Source organism: Penicillium cataractarum, assembly GCF_028827025.1.
Source record: "Penicillium cataractarum strain IBT 29864 chromosome Unknown utg000002l, whole genome shotgun sequence".
Classification (NCBI taxonomy): Eukaryota; Fungi; Ascomycota; class Eurotiomycetes; order Eurotiales; family Aspergillaceae; genus Penicillium; species Penicillium cataractarum.
In genome coordinates, this window is record NW_026622738.1 from 2,292,883 (window position 1) to 2,313,571 (window position 20,689).

Consider the following 20,689-nt stretch of genomic DNA (forward strand, 5'->3'; position numbering starts at 1 on the left):
CCTAGGCTTAGTCGTTACGTGCGATTACACCCGATACCACTAGATACCACTGGATACCCTTCCTTACATACTGTATGATTACCAATCTCTCGTCCTCGTTGATTCTCTCTCCAGTTATACAATAGAAAGATAGAGCTACTTCTTAGCTAGAGAGACCTATATAAAGGTTTACGGATTTGAAATCACCGTAAACTGCTTAGACCTTGACTCATCTCCGTATCCGTGGTTCTCCGGAGAAAGCTTGCAGAGCTCAGAAGCTGACCAGCTTGCCACACACCCGATGTGCCGTGTCTGATTCGAGTACGGAGGAGAGAAAAACCTTACCACCAGGACGAAGGAGTAACACCGCCCAACCACCTCCTCCAACGGCGTTTCACTCTTAGCCCCGCCCCTCACCGCCCGCGCGGGGCAGAGATGGATTAATAATACATACTGTAGAACTGTATGACAACTAGAGTCCATACAGAAATACATTAATTTAAATTAACCTGCTTGAGATAAAGCAAATGGAACTAACTATGGTATTCTACCGTGTTGAATGGCAAAAGTACATTTTATAGAAAGGAAAAAAGTCAAATTTGGGAAGCTATGTACAAGAATCCTCCAAATGGATTCGACAACACTATGGTATACACAGCCAGCAGTAATCATGCAACGAGTTATGCTCCAGCATGCCTCCAAAAAACTCCAATAATGCCATACTACTTTCATGCTTCAACTCCCCAATATCGTTCCATATGCATCCTCAACCTCCTTTGCAATCTCCAACAGAGTCACAATGATGATCTGGTGTGTGACATTGGGCAGCTTATCACGCTGCAACCCAATCCATTCCAGTGGCGGTGTTGCTTCACCCATGTCCCGCAGCTGTGGCGTTTCGATCACGGGCGGCTCCAATGCCGTGTAGGTGTACTTGCTTTGCGGCACATTCACCACTGCCGTAATCTTGTCCTGCTGCTCGGCTCCTGCGCCACCTCCCTCTCCTCCCTGCCCGCCACCGCTGCCGGGTCCACCGGTGATTCGGACTGCTGACGGCGCCAAAGGCTTGCCGAGTCGGGTGGCCAAGGCTCGCGAATGCGTCTCCCACATGTCGCGGATGAAACTGATGCGTGAGTAGTTCCAACCCACGTCTACTTTGCCTTCGAACGTGCTGTGGAAGATGTAGTCGATCTGTCGTGTCCCGGGCACTTGCCAGGTTTCCATCCCGGCCACCAGTCGAGGCACTTTCAAAATGGTGCCGCCACGGGAGCCGGCTGCACGTTCGGCGATCTCCTTGACGGATAGCTCGTCCAGATGGGCGGAAGGCGGGCGGTTGATCCCAGAGAGAGCCACGCGTAGTTGGCCGAGCGTGAGACCGAGTGCGCTATGGATCTTGTTGGATTCAAGCGCCACGCCAAATCGGGCTTGAGCGTCATGCGCCTCGACCTTGAAGATCTGATTGTCGAAGAACGAGCTGGGGAAGGCCCCCAGATTGACATGTCGGATATTGACCACCACCCCGGTATGAAGAGACCCAGGTGCGCGCTCCGCCTCTTCGTCTTTCTGGGCCAATTCCTTACTACGGGCTTCTATCCGACTAGGGAGAACAGAGGATTTGCGGCGAAGATACCGCTCCACCTCCCGCAAAGATGCCTCGTAGGCCGATTGCTTGTCTTGCACCAGACGTTGCCAGGCTTGGAACAGCGCCAATGTTTGGGAGGCGCTTAGAGACGTACAGAACACCTGAACCTCATCGCCCTCCAGGATACTGAACAGCCGCTCACCTCCTTTGCCGGCAGCCTCGCGTACGTTGTACATGATGAAATCGAATTCGGCCACATGAGCGACCAAGAAAGGTTGGTAGTCAAAGGACACCTTGGCCTGCAGGTGATGGAGAGCGATCGAAGCCTGAATAAGAGGCGTGTGTCCAGCCGTCTCTTCGGGCCATTTGATGGAAGTGCGAACCTTGAGCGAGCGTAGCTCGACGATCCCCGCCATACGACCCTTGCACTCAATACCAACAGAGTCGAAATTGATACACATGCTTTGCTCGCGATCCGAGGTCTTGTTAGTGGAGACCCAGACGTTATCAATCGCAAATTGAGCTTTGCCCAGTGTCGATCCCAAGTCAAGCGCAAGCTCTAGCTTTTCGACAGCAATGGTAGTATTCCAAGGGAACGCCGACGTAGATGCAACCTGCTGGTATCGCTGCACGATGTACGTTTGGGCCTCGGGCTGCTCGGGCTGTGGGGGAGGAGACACGGTGCCGGATTCGTCATCATCAGATGGTAGCCAAATCTCGCGGAACAGTAGAGAATCCTGAAGCTGCTTGGCATTCAAGGAGACCTTCATGGGGCTCACTCGCAGGATTGCCGACATTCCACTTGTTCGGCCAAGGTGTTTGCTATTCATGAGAGACAATACCATGGACTGAACTTCGAAACTTGCCGTAGACTCGTTGGAGTAAACATGCTTGACCGAAGCCTCGAGACTATTAAATGCCAAGGATAGAGCAAGGAAACGACCCTGCTCTGTCGACTGTACCGTATTGACAGTCACGTAGACACTTTCAAATTGCGCGGTGGCAGCTACCCTAGCGATCGGCTGGCAGCTTAAACTGAATTCTTGTTTACAGAACAACAATCCAAGATTCACCTTGCAGCGTCCCAGGATGGAATTCGGGTCCGGTGCACCAAAGGGGGTCTCTTGCATCAACTTCTGTGGTTGCAATCTTGCTGCCGTGGATGGCCTTCGTGGGTGGCCTTGCTGGCTTTGTTGCTGTTCACTCATAATCTCTTTCACGGTGGCGGTCATCTGCTTGACCAGGGGAACGAGAGTTGGGTACAGAACATTGGTAGATGGATTGACCTTCAGTTCCGCATTGAGTGTCGGGTCGTCCGTGCTATTGTCTTCAAATTGAACTTTCAGAGCCACACCTGGTGCCCGAAGTGTAGCGGTCGTGGCCGAGTCCCCTTGCACGTATTGACCGTACGTTGACTCTGAAAGTCTGCTGCCCTTCAACGTAGCAGTCAACAAGGTCTGAGAATCATGGCTCTGCTTCCCTTGTAGAGAGACAGTGGCACCAGCAAAATCAACGTCAACGAAAACAGATCGGAGGCGTTTATTACCAAATAGACTGCGATCCTTGTTGGCGTTGTCCGGAGATGGTTTTGTGGCCCAGGCAGCCTTGCCCTTACGCAACGCCTCGCTGGCAGATCCAATGGAGTTCCGTATCATGTTAGCCGGAATGATAAACTCGGATGTCGCACGAATATCAAGTGACTTCCCTGCAGCTTGGAAAGCAAGCCACAATTCCTTTCCGCTGGAGTAGTAGGTGACATTGAAAACCAATTCCGGCATGAGAGCTGAAGTGAGTGAGCGCTTCTTCCTGTCTGCGCGGAATGGTACCATCTGAAGCTGCATGTCTTCAATCCGGAGCTTGGCCGCATTCTTCTTTTTGTTGGACAGTTCAACCTGTTTGATGGAGAAGATCAAGTCCTCCGGTTGCCGGCCACCGATGCTACCAGACAACGCCGTCGACATGTTCCATGCGACTTGAATATCTCGGAACTCCAATGAATAAAAGGCATTCAAGAAGGCCTGCGCAGGATCATTGTCGTTCACATGAATCTCTGGCGCCTCGAGGGGAGTTCTAGGTCTTTCTTGATGCTGATTGCGATGTCGCAGTCTGCGCAGGCGTTGAACTTCGTGGGATAGATCCAGAGTCTTGATGCGTTCTTGCGTGTAGATGGCAATGTCAACCACCAGCGCGGCCGTCTCGGCGAACAGCTCGACGTCTAACTTGCTGCTGGTAAGATGATACGCTCGCATTACCTCGCCATTTTCCCGAACGGTTGAAGTTCCCTGAAGTTTGACGCCAGCTGATATGCCACCATAAGGTATACTCTTCGAATTTTCTTGCCTGCGTAACTCAAGGCTAATTTGAGAAGCATCAATGCTGAACTCGGGATACTCCATGGCATAACCGCGGTCAAGACCATTCTGAAGTCGCATCTGCATCATTCCCAGGCTGAAGATCATCTCCGCTGAGTACTTGTTGCTGTTCAGACCCGGCGCGATTGCATGTATTTCAAATCCGGCTACTGTGAGTCGAGATTTGTACAATATCACCGTATCATCAGTAACTGGTTCGGGTTCGAGCTTTGATCTCGTTAACGAAACAACCTCGCCAAGATGAGCTTGGAGCACGTCCACATTTTGCTTGAGGTCTGAAATGAGATGGGAGACATCCGGTCCGGTCAAAACACCGAGGAGACTGCGCACGGCACTAGCCTCTAAGCGAACGAGCTCAATTGTCATGTCAACTTCCACTTCTTTCTGCGCCGAGGAGATGTTTGCCAGGATTCGGCCATTGGCGGGAGGAAGTTCCAGATTTGAAAGAGTCCGAGCCCGGTCACCTTCGCCAGAGGTGAAAATGTGCCAGTTCTTTTTGACGTCGAAATCGACCTCGATTTTGGATGTTTCTGTGGGCAATACTGACATTCGGGCGACTTCACCCGATATCAGGTAGGTCAAAGAAGGCAAAAGACTAAAGCTGAGCCGGTAATCCTCGAGGAACATCGCCACGTTGATGTTGTTATGGGTAGGTTTTTTCCGTGTCGAGGCTTGTCCAGGTTGGGTCTTTGGAAGTTTGACATTGTCCACAAGCTGACGGATGTACCGGATTTCGTCTTCGATCAGACGATCAGCGGTGTGGGCCAGGCTGACCGGATCCTCCTTCATGTTATATCGAAGCTTCCTGCACGAGCCAGCGACCTTCCATTCCTGCTTGCATTCCAATTCATTCTCATCAGACATGAGCGAGAAGTACAAGTAAGGGTCGGCAATTCTCGACAACATTAGAGTTCTGGACTGGCTGAGGAGCTCTGAAGAGCAACCTTCAGCACTAAGCAGGAGAGCAACGGCCTCATTTCTCGTCTTCTTCGTGCTTTGGGAGGTGTGTACAAGAGATCCACGAAGAGCTTTGGAGACAAGTGCCAACTTCAAGTTAATGGCATCGAGAGTGATTGATCCAAAATCCGTACCAAAAATGATTTGGAATTCGGTTAGCTTCTGCTCCACACGGGTAGGAACAGACGGCGGAGGTGATGAGTCCAACGTCACAGGGGTCATGACCTTTATCACTCCTTCGACAAGGTCCACAACTTCCCATCTCAAGCGGAGAGCAGCTGAAGAAGAGTACAACTGCAGCGTGGCAACCTTCTTATTCTTTATGTCGCCCTCTTGGATCGCCTTGTTCGGGATAAGCGACGCGACGGTCGAGAGATTCTCGACGATGAAGTCGCTTTCTCTTGGACCTGGGTCCAAAGAAAATCGGAGAGTTTTCACAGTACATGACAGAGACATGGAAGGCTCCGGTTTCACCGGTTGTGGCTCAGAAGTTGACCAGATCTTTCGCATAATGTAGCTTTTATCGACATGAGCTAGGTCCCATGCTCGCCATTGATCGAACCCCCTCAGCACCGTTGACTGGGCATTAGATGGCACGGGAAGATTGTCGCCTTGGCATGTTCGTTCGAGCTCTCGCTTGTGGGGCACCGGCAAATGCTCGTAGATATTACGAATACGGGAAATGATTTTCCATGAATCATGCTGCCGGAGGTGACTTGAAGCGATACGAAGGACGTTGGATATGCGTGTTAGGAAAATGGGATCCGCGATATCGCCGGCTGATTTGGTCAAGAAGTAGACGAGAAATCGCAAGCGTTGTTTGCTGGAAGCCGAATTGTGCTGGAAAGTCGATGCCATAGAGTCAAACATGGTTGTAGCTCGGCGAACAAGGAATGCCAAGCGTTCGACAGACTTTGCAGAGGTAACCGTGTTGAAATTTCGCATCTGAAGATGGGAACGGATATTCGGTTCAGTTACCAGCCAAAAGTTCACATCTCCCAGGTCGCAATTGAACATGGCCTTTTCTTCAAATGTATCAGTTCGGCTGCCCTCGACTGAAATCCAGAAATGATCAGCCGCTACATGAACGGTAATGCCCTGTTTAAGGCCTTCCAAAAGATCTCCTTTGTGTCGCTCGACCCTCTTTTGAAACTCAGCTCGAAGGTTATGCACTGAAATCGTGTACTCGTCACGAAACTCAACATGTCTCTGATCTGGGCACCCTGATACATCAACGAGGCGAAACTGAATTGTTGGCACTCGAACGGCAATAGATGTTGACTTCTTTGGCTGACTCATGGCCTTATCATAGCCAACAATGTCAGATATCACATCTTTCTGGAGAGAATCAATGATCTGAATCGGATGTTTCGGCTTCAGTCCATCCATCAGTGAAGCCAGACTGTGAAGGAATGTGGGGTTGCAGAAGCCTCTGATACCCAGGGGAAGATCGACAGCAAGATTGGTATATGTTATTTGGTCGTCCTCAAATGTCAAAAACATTGCTTTGTTGCTTGTTCCAATATCAGTATCCTTTTCGGGGGCATTCTCCTTGCCGATTGACGATGGGAGCTCTGTTCTATCCAAGGACAGCTTCCAGTAAGAAAAATGGGGTATGATCCAAGGGTTAGCATCTCGAATGGCCGTGGGAGAATATGCACTGTCCTTGGCCCTGCTCAATTGTACAGTGGACCAGCTTGCATCCCGAGGTGTTGGAACAGGTCTTCGCCTCGGCTCGGATTTTGAAGACGATCGAGATATGTTCTTAGGGGAAGCTTTGACACTGCGGAGGCTCGATGTCTCAGAATGCACCAGGAAGCTCCTGGAACTTGCAGCTGCACCTATTGCAGGGAACCCACGATAAGAGGCATTCATCGACCCGTGTCTCTTGTTTATAGGCTCCGGCATAGCTGGGATAGGCATCGTCGGAGGGAAGATCGTATCATCGGCGTGTGGCAGTGATGAAGTTGGAGCAATTTCTTCCCAGTCAAACAGAAGCCATTGAGCTCGATGGGTTCGTTGGTCGTGGACCTTGATGTGCTCCTGTTGCAAGCGTCGACTCTCCGTGATATCCCGCTTACGGAGCGCCATTTTGAGACCAATTGCCATTTCAAGTAGACCTAGAGGAGATATTGTCTTATCGGCCGATCGTAGAGCAAGGGGAACTGATTGACGCTCCACGGCAGCAATGGTAATCATCGGGGCTGTAAAGCTCAACCGTTTTGAGAACTTCGAGTTTGCCCAGTCATTGAATCTGATGGATAAGGGCTGAGAATCAAGAATAACAGCGATTTCATCAAGCAGAACAGAGACATGGATGGATGCGATGTTTGCTCTCAGGAAGGTGACATCGAAGAGAACTGGCGGAAAGAGTGGGTGTAACGCATTCTCTTCGTTGTCGAACGAAAAGTCGAAGCTTTTGAGACCAGACGCCAGGCAGGCGATAAATTCTGTAGAGCATTCACCCAAGACTTGACCAACGTCAAAGTCCCAGTTGCAAACATAAGTCGGCTCGGCGGGGGGTAGTCCAAACAGTCGATGGCCATACGCTGAAACCCCATCAATGAACAGCTGGGTACCAGATACGACAGAGGAGCCATCGGTTTGAGGAGATTGTAAATCCAGCTTGAGTGGACTGATGGAAAGCTGCATGTCCATGTAGTAGTTTGTGAACCTTAAATCAACCTCTAGAGATGCAGCACAGATGCGAGAACATCTTGAATTATCATAAATGCTTTCAGGCAGCAGAGCACATGGACTGTCAACGGTGACATGGACCAGCACGTCCATATCGTTGGATTTTCGGTTAGGATTGATGCCCGTGGGATTTGAAGGTTGTGCTTCGGCATAGGCTAGTTCCTGATATTCCTCCAAAGTCTTGAAGTGCATTTCATCGCCAAAGTAGTTCTCTCTGACGGCCATGAAGCTCTTGATCAAGAACCCATAGAGATAAAGCCGCGGCGAGACACCGTCGATGTTGAGAGTCAATGTATCTATCAGCTCTGATGATGTGGCTGAGAAGTAGTTGTAGGATCCATCGATGAAAAGACTTTCCAATGTTGCCATAGACTTCCCCGGCAGAAAAGCGTGAAGCGTATCCCAGGGAGGGATGAGGTAGTTCACGCCTCCATCCTCAAGAGCAACTTTGAATTCAACTGCATTTTGCTCAGGCTGGTATTTGTTCAGAGGTATCATGACGTTTGACGTCAAATTCTTGCCCTCGATGACAATGAATCGATTGTCCCCCAAGTCAGAAGGATTGCTGATGATGTTACGGTCGTTCACATTGATGAAAAGCTGCATGTTCGAGAAGATAAGATCAATGTTGTAAATGAATGGCACAAAGGTATGGTAGTCAGATGGAGGTCCCGATGCCCAGTCGCTAACAAGATCTGTCAACAGGAAGATGTGATCCCGCAGAAGGAACAACTCCAGATCTTGGCTCTCGACGGTGAATCGCCACGATCGTAGACTATTCCAAATGAGAGGGTTGGACAAGTCACAAGTTACCAAATGGCGGGGACATTGCCATAGCAAACCATGATTGACGCTAGAAGACATTCTCGACTCTCGAAGATCCAGGGAGAGCTCATTGCGAAATCCATTCTGTGAGGCCACCATATCCATGGTGTAATTAATTGTAGAATCAGGGCATACACGGAGAGAAAGCCATCCGAAAGGGCGAATATCAGGGCCAATATGACCCTTCTCACCTTCCTTTGGACGGGGCTTCCTTCTCTCGTTTGGCTTATTGGCTTTGGAGGCTCCTCGGATGGCATCTGCTCGGCCCTTCCACATCCAATCCTTGGATGGCTCTCGGGTCGGAATGCGAAGAGTGAGCTCCTCATTGATTTCCACCCGTAACCTGAAGAGAGTGCTTTGTCGCAGGACGCCTGCGGTCAATTTTTCAGCTGGTTCAGAGCTTCGATAGAAATTCGGAAAAAAGACATTTTGCAACCCGACGCGCTCCCTGTCCGCCCAAGGCCCATAGTTGATGGTGCCTCCGTCAAGTTTGAGATCGATTCCCCATTCCGGAGGAAGAGCATTATTGATGTTTGCTTCTGCGTGCTGGTCGGAACGATCAGCACTCAGGGGCGAGGGCCCGACGCGCCCCGGGATGTCCCAAAAATACGTCAAATGCAATCCAGTACTTTCAAGGATTGTCGAGAATCGACCATATTCAACCGAGCTCCATTGCTCGTGGTCATCATCATTCTCTTCATCCAGATACCGAGACAAGCCGGCCCATCGAACATCCGGAAATTCAGCTTGACTTCGTGGCATATTTTCATTTTGTCTGATGCTGGCGTGGAATGATTCCACTGACGTTTGGAAATACGGGACGAGCTCACGGATGCTGTGCCATATTTTGCGTTTCTGGAGCCTGTAGCTGAATGGATGCCCTCTTTTACGCTTTGTAGAGGGTTCCTCGTCTTTTACTGCGCTGAGAATCTTGGCAGTCGCAATTTGGCCTTGTTTGAAGTCTGGATTTGGTCGCATCTGAACTACCGGGTGATCGAATTTGAAGGAAAAGAGTTGTCGGTACAGGTCCAGTGGACCTGACTTGCACGCGGCAATTGTGCCCGATGCGCTATCAAAGGTTGTGGTGAGGACGGATCGAGTATTTTCATTCCCCATAACGATGGCCCCTTTTTTGCAGTCCAATTTGACTGGGAGCAACTGGAGCAGATTAGACACGGGTTCTGACAGTTCTGAGTCGCGAATTTCTGTCTTTCGGGGGTCAAGACACTGCTCCCTGTCCATGCTGCGCTCAGACACATTGTCGGCTGTCGACTTCACAGCATCTCCCGACCTGACATTAACTGTACTACCGGTGCGTTGGTGCTCTGGTTGAGCCTCCGGCGGAGACTGAATGGACTCATCATCTTCAGGGGGATTTCCGTCCTTATAACCGAAGCCGGCAAGAATACTGTCATATGCTGGAGTTCGGTTGTATATGAACCATTCAAGGCCGTAGGTCGTGATTGAGATTCGGCATGGGAGTTCAACCGTTTTTTTGATACCGCCTTGTTCTCCAATGCTCTCATCCGAATGGTCGCCAGGGATGGCTTCGCTCTGGTCTTTTTCGGAGGTAATTGGACCTTTACTCTCATGTCCCGCACGTGAAAGGTCCGTCCTCTCGACTGTGCGCTTCCAATACCTCCATGTTATGAATCCTCCGTGGATAAAGATTGTCTCGTTCACACCATGATACCGGATTCCCTTGAAAAATATCCGACCACCCAGTAGCGATATTTGCAGCGCCTTGATATCGACATAAACGCGGTAGTAGTGCCAGGTGTAAGCTCGGATCCCATAGGACAGGAGAGTCGCAAACAGCCGGTTGAAATAGAGCAGAAAGAACAGAGCACTATTGCTAGTATTAGCAACGATCAATGGCGGCCGTTATAACGAGTACTTGCAGAATTAAGGAGACAATGAGCTCCAAGAGAAAAAACCTAGATAGATCAGCATTGCAGATTTAAACAGAATGGTCGCGGCAGCGACAAACCAATTGAAGCTTGGATCGGGCGTCAAGTAGGTAGCCGTCAAGCTAGTACTGGCCATTTCTCCAAGAAACCGCCAGATGGCGTGAGCATCGTCTCAGCGAGACAGATCGACTCGTGATCGACGAGTCCAAGGTGCACGCGCGGTCATTCGGAGGTTTTATTGTTGAAGGCAGTCGCGAGATGCGGGTGTGGAAGGTGTCGGGCGGTGTCACGAGAAAGATCGTCATCGGAGCCACGCCTCCTCCCTACAACTTTTCCAAGCTTGTTGACAAGCTCCCCACTTACGTTCTGGCGGTCATGTTTTGCGCCTTTTCAGATGTTACGAAATGAGTTTATGATATAACTACACTGACAGAACGCGGCCTTTCTTCCTTATCCGCGCTTGTCATCGGCGACATGTTCTCCGTAGCTATGGCAGCACCCGTTGGCGGAGGTACAGGCTCGAGTCTGGCGCGAGCAATCATCATTACCTCTGGTGTTTCGGCTCTGATCTCGTCGCTATTGTCCTTTGTGTGAGTCCTTGAGTACTCTGCTCGGCTTTTCCTCTAGATCCTGCGCCGTATCAGCTACCATGACCTCGTGAGCTAACATGTTGTTTGGATTGATAGGTCCATATGGTTCCAAACGTACGAGCTTCAGTTACGACCCAACCCTCTCTGCAGTGGCTGATCGAGCTTTAATAGCAAAAACTATCGGAAACCTCTCCTCCAGCGATACGTCGTACGCATACTGCTAATGTTAGTATTGGGTGGCAGCCTAGCGCCCTCAGGGGTCAAAGTAGAGGATGAAGCTGATCAGGCGCAGGGTGCCAATTTATGCAGCATCATCATGGACGAGCATTGTATCGCTGAAAGCAGCTCAGTTCGTCGATCCAGTCCGTGATATCTACGAGGTATGCGACGACGAGTGACAACCAGCTTTTCGGGATGGACTCGTGCTAACCTCGAGGGTACTTTGGCTAGGCATTCACAATCTACACATTTTTCCAGCTTCTAATCAACTTCCTCGGAGGAGAGCGAGCTCTTATCATCATGGCTCATGGGCGTCCGCCGGTCTCGCATGCATGGCCGCTTAACCACGTCCTCCCAAAGCTTGATATCTCCGACCCGCACACGTTTCTTGCCGTAAAGCGCGGCATCCTTCAGTATGCGTGGCTAAAACCAGTTCTGGCCATCGCTTCTATCGTCATGAAGGCGACGGACACATATGAGGAAGGATATCTGAGCCTAGCATCGGGCTATCTATGGACCGGCATTGTGTATAACGTCAGCGTCACCGTCAGTTTATACTCCCTGGCTATGTTCTGGGTGTGTCTGCACAATGACCTCACACCATTCCGCCCGGTCCCCAAATTCCTCTGTATCAAACTCATCATTTTCGCGTCGTACTGGCAAGGATTCTTCTTGTCAATCCTGCAGTGGTTGGGGGCTCTTGGCAACGTCGCAGGATATACCCCCGATAATCTAGCTGCGGCAATTCAGGATGCTCTGATCTGCTATGAGATGCCCATTTTTGCCGTCGCTCACTGGTATGCGTTCTCGTGGCATGACTATGCCGACCCTACCATCTCGGCTGCTCGGTTGCCGGTCAAATATGCACTTCGAGATGCGTTCGGGCCTCTCGATCTGGTCGAAGACACCAAGATGACCCTTCGCGGTGAAAACTACGACTACCGACTCTTTGACTCCGGCGATAACATTATCGCGCATGCGGAGTCTCATTCGCGGGTCAAACGTGTCATGGACGGTATGAGATATGAACGTGGTGGCAAGGCAAAGTATTGGATTCCAAAGCCTGGAGAGGCCAGCAAAGCGGTCGAAGCCAGCATTCGCACACCGCTCTTGGCTGGCGGAGACAATAGTCACCGCAGTCGAAGTGATAGGGGAAGTCGCAGTTCCACTGAGCGATTCCGGTCTCATAGTGAGATTGAAGTTACGTTGGACGACGAGGACGAGCAAATCTTCAGCCAAGCTCGGGCTCTGGAATTTGGAGACTGGAATGTATGTTTGGATGTGCTTACCTTTGGGCGAGCCTGTTCTTTTTTGTTTTCTTTTTTTAAAGTCTACTTGCTGACACTTCACAGTACCCGGTGATTACGGCCAATGAAGTTCCCCGGGATCAGCGACTCTCTACGCACAGGAGCTACCAGAATTCAGGCAGCGGAGGTGATGTGAAGAAGTCGCGTTCACACCGGAAACGCCGAGCGTCGGGCAGCGAAGGCAGGCGAGATCCGAATGCCAGTTCTAGAAAGTCAAGCAAAAGCTCGAGCACACCCCGTCCCTTGCAGCGCAACGCCAGCTCCACGAGCTCCCACCAGTCGCATCGCAGCCAGCTAGTTGACCTCGTGGTGGAAGACCATGAAGCTGAGGAAGCAGACCGCAATCAGGCACAGCGAGAGGTTGGATCCGCTTGGGCGGGAGATGAAACCCGACATTATTCGTAAGTTTGAAAGGACTACTGGCCAGCAGGAATCATTCCGTTGACCCCATTTCCATTTCCTAGAAGACCGACCGGACAGCCAATCGAAGAGGAGACTGAAGCCGAAGCTCCGATCAGGGAGGTCCCAGCCGAGCCCGTTCATCAGGCGGAAGAAGAAGAAGACCGATCGCCTTCACAATGGGCTTATAGCGCATTGGAAGAAGATAATGTTTGGGGCAAATAGGGTTCTGTAGTGTACTTTTTTCATGATTCGAACACGATAAGCATGGCCCCTCATTTTTGGATACGATTAGCGTTGTGTACAGTACTACAGTAGATTGGGCCTGCGGTTGACAGAAGAACGAGAACGAGTCTGCCAACCTGGGATTCGTCGCCAGTTTTGAAACTCTCGGAAACCCTACATGAAACGAACTCATGGACCTCCAGTTCCTCGATGATTCTTCGAATCGGTCCCCTGAAATCAAAACACGAGAGCCAAGAGCCAACGCAGAGGGCCGGTGTTCCTTTACGCGCCCAACTTTCCCCCGCTATACTTAGCAAAGCTCGGTGATAAGCAAAAGGATGTGACAACTCCACAGGGACCCGACGAATGAGACGTGCGAACCGACTCCGCTAGATCATCACCCCCCAGCGATCGCGTGTGCTGGCCAGCCGTCGCGAGGATGAATTGCTTTCCTGAGTATAGTCCCGCATCCTTAGCGGCCGCCCGTCTGACTCCATGGATGGTCCCCTGGACGAGTCACGAAGCCTGTTCTGCACGGCTGGATAATAGGCTCCTCATCTTGTTGGTGGTGGGGTCCATGCCATCCTGCCAGTTCTCGTACGACGCTTTTATGGTCTCTGTTTGCTTTTCTTCCTTGTCCTGGTGACAGTTTGAGAAGCTTCTTTTTCTCTTCCCTTCTTCTCTCTCTTTTTGTACGTCTTTTTCTTATTCTATCTCGCCTTCCGGGAAGGCGATGGATTAAACATTCGAAGCGCTGGCCGCCATGACGCTGGCTTTTGATCAAGCGAGTTCCCTGGTCACCGGCTGGGTACGGTCATGCTGGGAATGCTTGTCGGGCATGGAGTCTCAAGGCCAACTAGGCCAACGAACGGAGGGAAGAGGTATACAATCGGCCTCGGTGATCAAACTACAGCAAAAGATTATAAACTAACAAAACACGCCTCTTGATCTATAGGAGTGGAACGAGAGATGCAGGTATGCCATAACCAACCTCATCTCGTCCCTCCAATGAAGTTGGTGGTGTACGATGACCTTCCCAGTCCGGGTATCCGTCATCAATCTCGCAATTCCCTCTCGTCATGGCTTGGAGAAGGCCGGCAACTCGCCTCGCGAGCATCTGGGCGAGCAAGTATCTCCTGGAAGAGACAGACTACGGCACCATTAAAGATTAGCGCTCCTTCAGACTTTCGTCGGGTACAGTCGTTCCAACTCGAGCCGTCGCCGATTAAATTTCAACCTCTCCAACTCAGTATTCACCGATCTGGTCATCGGTTATCAGATCTTCCCTCCTTTGAGACCTTCGAGGTGGACGAGAATAGCCAGCGCATGACGCTGGCCATCCCACCACGTGTGCTTTCCCCCGCTAGAATTCGATCTCGACGGTGCCAGTCCAGTGAGGCTCGATTCTCCGTGTCTCGCAAGCCAGTCGGTTCTGCAAATCGCCGGTCTGCAAATCGCCGGTCGCTTGCAAATATGGAAGTGCCTATTGAACCGCCACGGCCAGTTCGTGTTGCAAGTGCTCTAATTCCACATTTCTGTACCGTCATCCCAGTCGAGCCTCCTCTACCAGAGGAGCCGATACCAACGCCTACTTTCATACCCACTATTCCTGCTATTCCTGTCGTTCCTACCCTTCCTACCCATGTCAGATCAAGATCTGAGGAAAGCAACATCACCCTAGACACCGAGCTGTCTATCCATGTCAGCAACGGGGTATCGGGAGACGACACCGCTCGAACCCCTACGACTTCGAAACATGGTGATGAACCCACAGACGAACCATCTTTCAAGGATTCACCATCGACAGCCAGCTCGCGTACCATGCCATCTCGAATCTCTTCCTTGCGTCGTCCTTCTATAGCTGAGAACCGAAAGACTATCGCCTCGGTACCACTTCCCAGTCGTGTGACTCAATGGATTTTCCCCACCAAGCCATCTGGACCCCAGCAAGTCTCACTTGCCGGCGAGAATGGGTTTGACTGGGAAAGAACCCGCACTTTGAGCAGTACCACCGTCAACTCAACTATCACTACTATCACGGGTGGTGCGATGGCCCGACGGCCCAATGCTTCGATCTCGAGCACGTTCACCAACGGGACTACTCCTCGAACTTCGCTGCAAGGTCCATCTTCCAACGCAGAGAAAGATCTTGAAGCTGGCTTCGGCCATCCGAATACCTTCGAAACCCGGAGACAACATTACCCGTACCCTTCCCCTCTCTCTAATAATGTACCTCAATATCGAGGCTCTGCTATTGGTGTGGCTTTCTAGTTATCCTTGTCGATCCACCAGCTATGCTGGTTTTGGTAGTCATTCGAAATAATTTCATTGTTTTGCACTCTGTTTCATGCTTGGAATACCCCTTTGCTGGATAATTGTTTGTGTATTTCTCGTTCTTCGCCTGATTTGAGTGTTGGTGAAGGAGCTAATAAGTCTGCCTCGTATGGGTAGCACGCTGGATGATGGGCTTTAATTGAACAATGAAAAGATGGACAACTGTCAGTCATGTACTACGTTCGCTTTCGTATCTCTGACGCTCTGGAAAGTGTTGTGTAGTTTTAAGCAAGTCACCTGTATATATCGTGGCGTTGTTGATTGTATCCGCGGATATACTCTAGGGCTTTGTGTCCATTTTCATTATCTCTCTGGCGACCAAGTCTCCACCTAAGCACAATTCCATGGTGGTGTACGTAGTAGGTAGGAACAGAGGCCCGTTACCTTCCATATTGACGTTCATGGCCGTCAAGATCAGAGAAAACTAATGCAGGACATCTCGACGAGGGAGCATCTACAAACCTTCCAGTGTCTCATAATCATTGGGGGCGATCCATCCACTGGCATGAATTTCAAAATATATATTGACACAAAGGAATGAAGCACAGTCTTAGAGATGGAAATCGTCAGATCATATTGAGAACCACAGTGTGGCATACTATATCCATAGAATTGAAATAAAGACAATGTCACAATATGTTGAGCAGAGTATGTGCAGTGAGGGTATCTTGTCAAAAGCGGGAGAACCGCACACGAAATCAAGTCAAAAAGAGAAGAGTCTCTCGTAAGAATGCAATAATGTACAAGGCAGAATAGCTAGGTCTGAGCCACAGCCCAGATCTCTTCAACAGAAAGCAAATCTATTCCGAGGATACGATGTGTACTCCCTCCGGACCGACTTCACTGGTTGACGGAGTCTTGCGATGACCATTCTGCATGCCTAGGATCTGCCATGCTCGGCCCATCATACCATGACCCAAGCCCTGTGGGAATTCAACAGAAGCCTTATGAGTGTGTTTGGGCATACGATCGCGAAGGGCTCGCTCCCTCTTGGCAGCAGCAAGTCGGTCCTGTTCGCGCTCGTGGTGAACGATCTCGTCGCGCCATTCGGACCAGTGCTCGTAGTGTTCACGCTGCTGAAGAACCTGGTATCGGAGACGAGATTTCGACGGACGCCATGTGGTACGGCTGGCGGTGCCCTCATCGCCGGTGGATGAGACCATGCTAGATTTCAGCTCGCACACTCGAGAGTCCTTTGTGAGTCTGAGGAGGTGAGTGAGGACATCCCGGCTCTCAAGAGCTGTGCGCTGGATCTTCTCCTGCTCTGGTGTGGGAGCAGTCCGAGTGAGGGGTGCATCCAACCATGCGTGCATGTCGGTCGTCCGCTGCACCGAGTAAGGGTCGAGAAGGTTCGCCCGACGGTTCTCCTCACGCAGGAAACGCACCGCCGCCTGGAGGCTTTGGACCTCGGCACGAAGGCTCTCATTCTCTTGCATCGCGGCCAGCGAAGCCTCATTGTCAATCACGATGCCGCCGCCAGGAGTCGAGACACCCGCAGTTCCAGAAATGCGCTTCATTCTTTCGATGCGAGCTTTGAATTCATCGCGTTCGGCCTCGGCAGTAAGAAGTTCTTTCTTCTGCATGTCAACGGTTTTCTCGAGTTCCGAGCTCACTGCTTGGATCTCTTCGATCTTGGTTTCAAGATCCTTTACCATGGCAGCCCTCTTACTCGCCTCGCGCATGCGTGATTCAAGAAGCTCAATCTTAATACTTTGTTCTTCGAGGGTGTTGTCTTTCACGCCAAGAGCGGTGGAGACCTCGTGAACTTCATTCTTCAGGCGACGAATCTCCTCGTCAGCATCTGGCGAAATTGTCTTGTTGGACTTCAGTTCCTCCGATCGGGCGACCCAGGGGAAAGGTCCCTTTTCGAACTCAGCTGTACGAGAGAGATCCCCTGAGATTGAGTCAAGCTCTTCGATTTGGGCACTCAAATCGCGCAGCCTATTGACGAGCAACGAAATCGGGTCATCAGATTCGGCGGTGCCATCAGAAGGTTGTGTGAAGGCTGTCGCCGCCTGAGACATGCTATCCAAAAGCTCCTCCATGGAGTAAGGTTCAGTACGGCCCTCGTCACTAGTGGCAGCAATGACACTCTCGCATATTTTTCGAGCAAGCTCCGATAGCTGCTTTGTCGAAGCTTCCATTTTCTTGAATGGCTCATCGGCCTCCTTGGACAGGGCGAGAGACCTGGTACGCAGATCTTCAAGCGAGCGATAGACCTTGCCCATGGCAACCTTGAATCCACGGGCCTGAGACACAAACGAGTCAAATTGCTTCAATGCGAAAGATTCTTCCTCGCTGGGTTCACTACCCTCTGCGGGGACCAGAAGCTTAGATTGTACCAAAGATCTTAACCGAGCAACGACGGCTGCCATATGGTCAAGATACGATTGAGACATACTCGCACGCATGCACAACTCTTCCGCAAACATCTCTGGGGTGGAGGGAAGAAGAGTCTCCGTCAAGTGTGAAAGTAGGGCAATGGAGCGCTGCAGCTCAACTGCGAATTTTTTCGAATTCACTTCATTCTTCTTGAGATTCTCGATCCAGAAATTCAAGGTACGCTCGACAGGCTCCATCTCGAATAAAGCCACCTTGATGTTGCCGAAATCTTCCGGCGAACAAGCATTGATGTAATTCACGAAGCGATCGCATACAGTCGAAATCCACAAGAGATGCTCAGATACCTCATGCGCGTGCAGCATCTCTTCCTGAGTGGAGATGGATGATTGCTCAGCAATCCGCTCGCGGACGGTTTGATTCATAACGTTGGCCTTGAAGCTGACACGCTTAAAGCGAAGAAGAGCAAGAACCGAGTTTCGCTCGCCTTCGTAGTATTCGGGAAGGTAAAGCTTAACGATCGCCAAGTGCTTGGCCGCTTCTTCGGCATCCATGCGATTGAGCTCCACGTCAATTGATTTTGTCTGCGCCTTTGACACAGATGCCTGGAGCTTCATATTCAAATCCATCATGGCTCGTGACCGGGTGGTCAAGTCGGTGGCCTCTGCTTCGGTGATCTGTTGAGATGCCCGCATATCTTCCAGATCGGCTTGCAGATTGGTAACCAGTTCTCTAAAGCGAGACAGTGTGTACTCCAGGTCCTCAATCACCTCGTCCTGTTGCGCAATCTTGCGAAGCTGTTCGGTGAAAAGGGTATCACGATAGTCGATTTCGTCCTGAAGCTGCTTTTCAGTTTCGATATGTGTGGACTCCAGCTCGTCGCTGATCTCTCTCAAAGCTTCCAGATCATCGATGGCAGCCTTGAGCTCATTTATCTCTTCCTGATAACGCATGTTCTTGTCGGCTAGTTCTTCGATCATCTCCTCAGCTCCTAATGCGGTTTCCAGTTGTTGCTTGAGATCGTCGACGTTAGTCTCTGCGACCAGAAGCTTTTCCTTTGTGGCTTCATAGTCAGCCTTGACGGCAGCATATTCTTCCAGGTCTTCTTCAAGCTCCTTGATCTGGGTCTTGAGATCCGATTCCTGCTGTTGTGTCATGTCCCGGAGCCGGATCAGAGCATCCCGAAGGCGTTGGTTGGCCTTCTCCATCTGCAACCATCCTTGGCTGGATCGTTCTTCTGGGCTCGTAACTTGGCCAAATTCCTCATTCTCCTCTCGCAGTACTTCAACCTCCAATTGAAGCTCCTCCAGTTTTGATCGAATCGTCTCACATTCGTGCTTGTAGGCGTCGGCGGTTTCTTCTGCCATTTCTCGGTCCAGGGTGGCCATTTCCATAAGGGATTCGTGCTCAGCTTCCATCCTCTCCAAATGTTCAAGACGACCTTGGGTTTCTTTCAAACTTTTGCGCAGCTCCGTGATTTCCATCTGCTGCGGCTGGTACTTTGCTTGGAGTTTCTGGATAATCGATTCGAACTTGTCACGCTCCGTTTGTAACTGTTCTAGCATTTTCAGCTTCTCGCGGTCGTCGGCCCGTTTCTTTTCCATGACTCGCAGCCTGGTCTGGAGTTCCTCCAGCTCTCGAGCAGCAGCAGCATTTTGTGTTTGGCGGCTCGTAGCCGGCGTAGCTCCTGGTCGAGATGCCGCAGGGCGGGTAGCTGTCATAGACTGCCTTGACGCCCTGGGCGCAGGCGCAGCTGCCGGCGCCGGCGTTGGCGCGGGTTCATCATTTCGAGGGCTTCCTTCTTCGTTGTCCAGGGATTCTGCATCGGTAGGTCCTTCTGATGGTCCGCTTGTTCCCGTCTCGCCAGCGTCCGAGGCCTTTGCGGAAGCAACCTGTCGCAACGAAGGGCGCTTGGATAGACCGGCGGCCGAAACGGTACTCTGCGATCCTGGTCGTGATGTCCTCGTCGCTCCAGAGACAGACGGCCGTGACGCCCTTGAGGTGGCTGCTTGGGATCCAGATTGGCCCATGGAGGGTCTTGCCGTAGAAGCTAATCGTGGACGATTCGGTGCGACAGTGGAGGTACGTGGAGCACCGCCGATCGATGAACGGTTGGAGGGCGCCGTTGAAGAGGATAATTGTTTCGTAGGAGACTTTGTAGGAGACTAAAATATATAATAAATCCGAGTGAGTCGCGCAGTTGAAACAATGCAGTCGCTCAAGACAAAGGAAAAGGGACATACCCTCAACGATGGTCTAGCGGCCACCTTTGGCGCGGGGGTCGGGGTTCCAGTTGCATTTGTGCTCTGCCGCTTAATCGTTGTCGGGGGTAATGCGCCAGGTTTTCGTACGCCTGCAGCGATTCCTGCCTGGGATTGTCTGCCGGTAGTCGCATTGGAACCGGGTCTAGCGGTTTGTTTACTCTCCCGCGATGGTTGTTGAAGTACCGTACCAATGGCCGTTGGACGGATAAACATGCCAAATCCTGGCTCGCATTGGAAATAACGCTCTCCTTGAACCTCACCGTCATTCTTGCCGGTGGCGTCGTTTAATTCGACACCAATCCACTCTCCATTCGCGAAGTGGGTGAGACCGATGAAACGAACAGTAGCTTGCCGTCCGTCGGTCAACGTAATCACCGTGCCGAGTGAGATCTCTTGACCAGTCATCGTGAGATTCAGGGCCAATGTCCCACGACTAGCACTTTCAAGATGGGCCGATGGTGGTTGTCGGTGGGTGGTGGCAGACGATTAGGGATGAAGCAACTACAGTAAGGAGGTCCGCCGCAACACGCGCCGCCGATCGTGAAGAGCCTAAGGCACCGAACCGGACTTGCCGCGGTGCGACCAGAACTATAAATCACGGCCACAGGAGAGACAAGACTTTCCATAGGTCAAAACTACACGAGTTTTTGAAATGAGTGATCCTATATATTTTTGAGTGATCCTGTATA

The 20,689-nt window shown here is 51.1% G+C and overlaps 4 protein-coding genes across 4 annotated transcripts; 2 read left to right on the forward strand and 2 right to left on the reverse strand.

The window, feature by feature from the left end:
• Positions 1 to 714: 714 nt before the first annotated feature.
• Positions 715 to 10,458, reverse strand: N7496_002898 (uncharacterized protein; the record flags this gene model as incomplete). The annotated part of the gene is made up of 2 exons (XM_056695829.1): positions 715 to 10,261; positions 10,403 to 10,458. The coding sequence occupies 2 exons, from the start codon at positions 10,456 to 10,458 to the stop codon at positions 715 to 717; spliced, it is 9,603 nt and encodes a 3,200-aa protein (XP_056558041.1).
• A 338-nt stretch (positions 10,459 to 10,796) lies between these two features.
• Positions 10,797 to 13,062, forward strand: N7496_002899 (OSTA/TMEM184 family protein; the record flags this gene model as incomplete). The annotated part of the gene is made up of 7 exons (XM_056695830.1): positions 10,797 to 10,912; positions 11,009 to 11,026; positions 11,084 to 11,137; positions 11,205 to 11,292; positions 11,363 to 12,400; positions 12,484 to 12,839; positions 12,903 to 13,062. 7 exons carry the CDS (start codon positions 10,797 to 10,799, stop codon positions 13,060 to 13,062), a joined length of 1,830 nt encoding a protein of 609 aa, XP_056558042.1.
• Positions 13,063 to 13,825: 763 nt separating this feature from the next.
• On the forward strand, positions 13,826 to 15,333 carry N7496_002900 (uncharacterized protein; the record flags this gene model as incomplete). Its single annotated transcript, XM_056695831.1, has 2 exons — positions 13,826 to 13,943; positions 14,018 to 15,333. The coding sequence occupies 2 exons, from the start codon at positions 13,826 to 13,828 to the stop codon at positions 15,331 to 15,333; spliced, it is 1,434 nt and encodes a 477-aa protein (XP_056558043.1).
• Positions 15,334 to 16,196: 863 nt separating this feature from the next.
• N7496_002901 (uncharacterized protein) lies at positions 16,197 to 20,405 on the reverse strand (the record flags this gene model as incomplete). The annotated part of the gene is made up of 2 exons (XM_056695832.1): positions 16,197 to 19,901; positions 19,980 to 20,405. The coding sequence occupies 2 exons, from the start codon at positions 20,403 to 20,405 to the stop codon at positions 16,197 to 16,199; spliced, it is 4,131 nt and encodes a 1,376-aa protein (XP_056558044.1).
• Between the last annotated feature and the right edge of the window lie 284 nt (positions 20,406 to 20,689).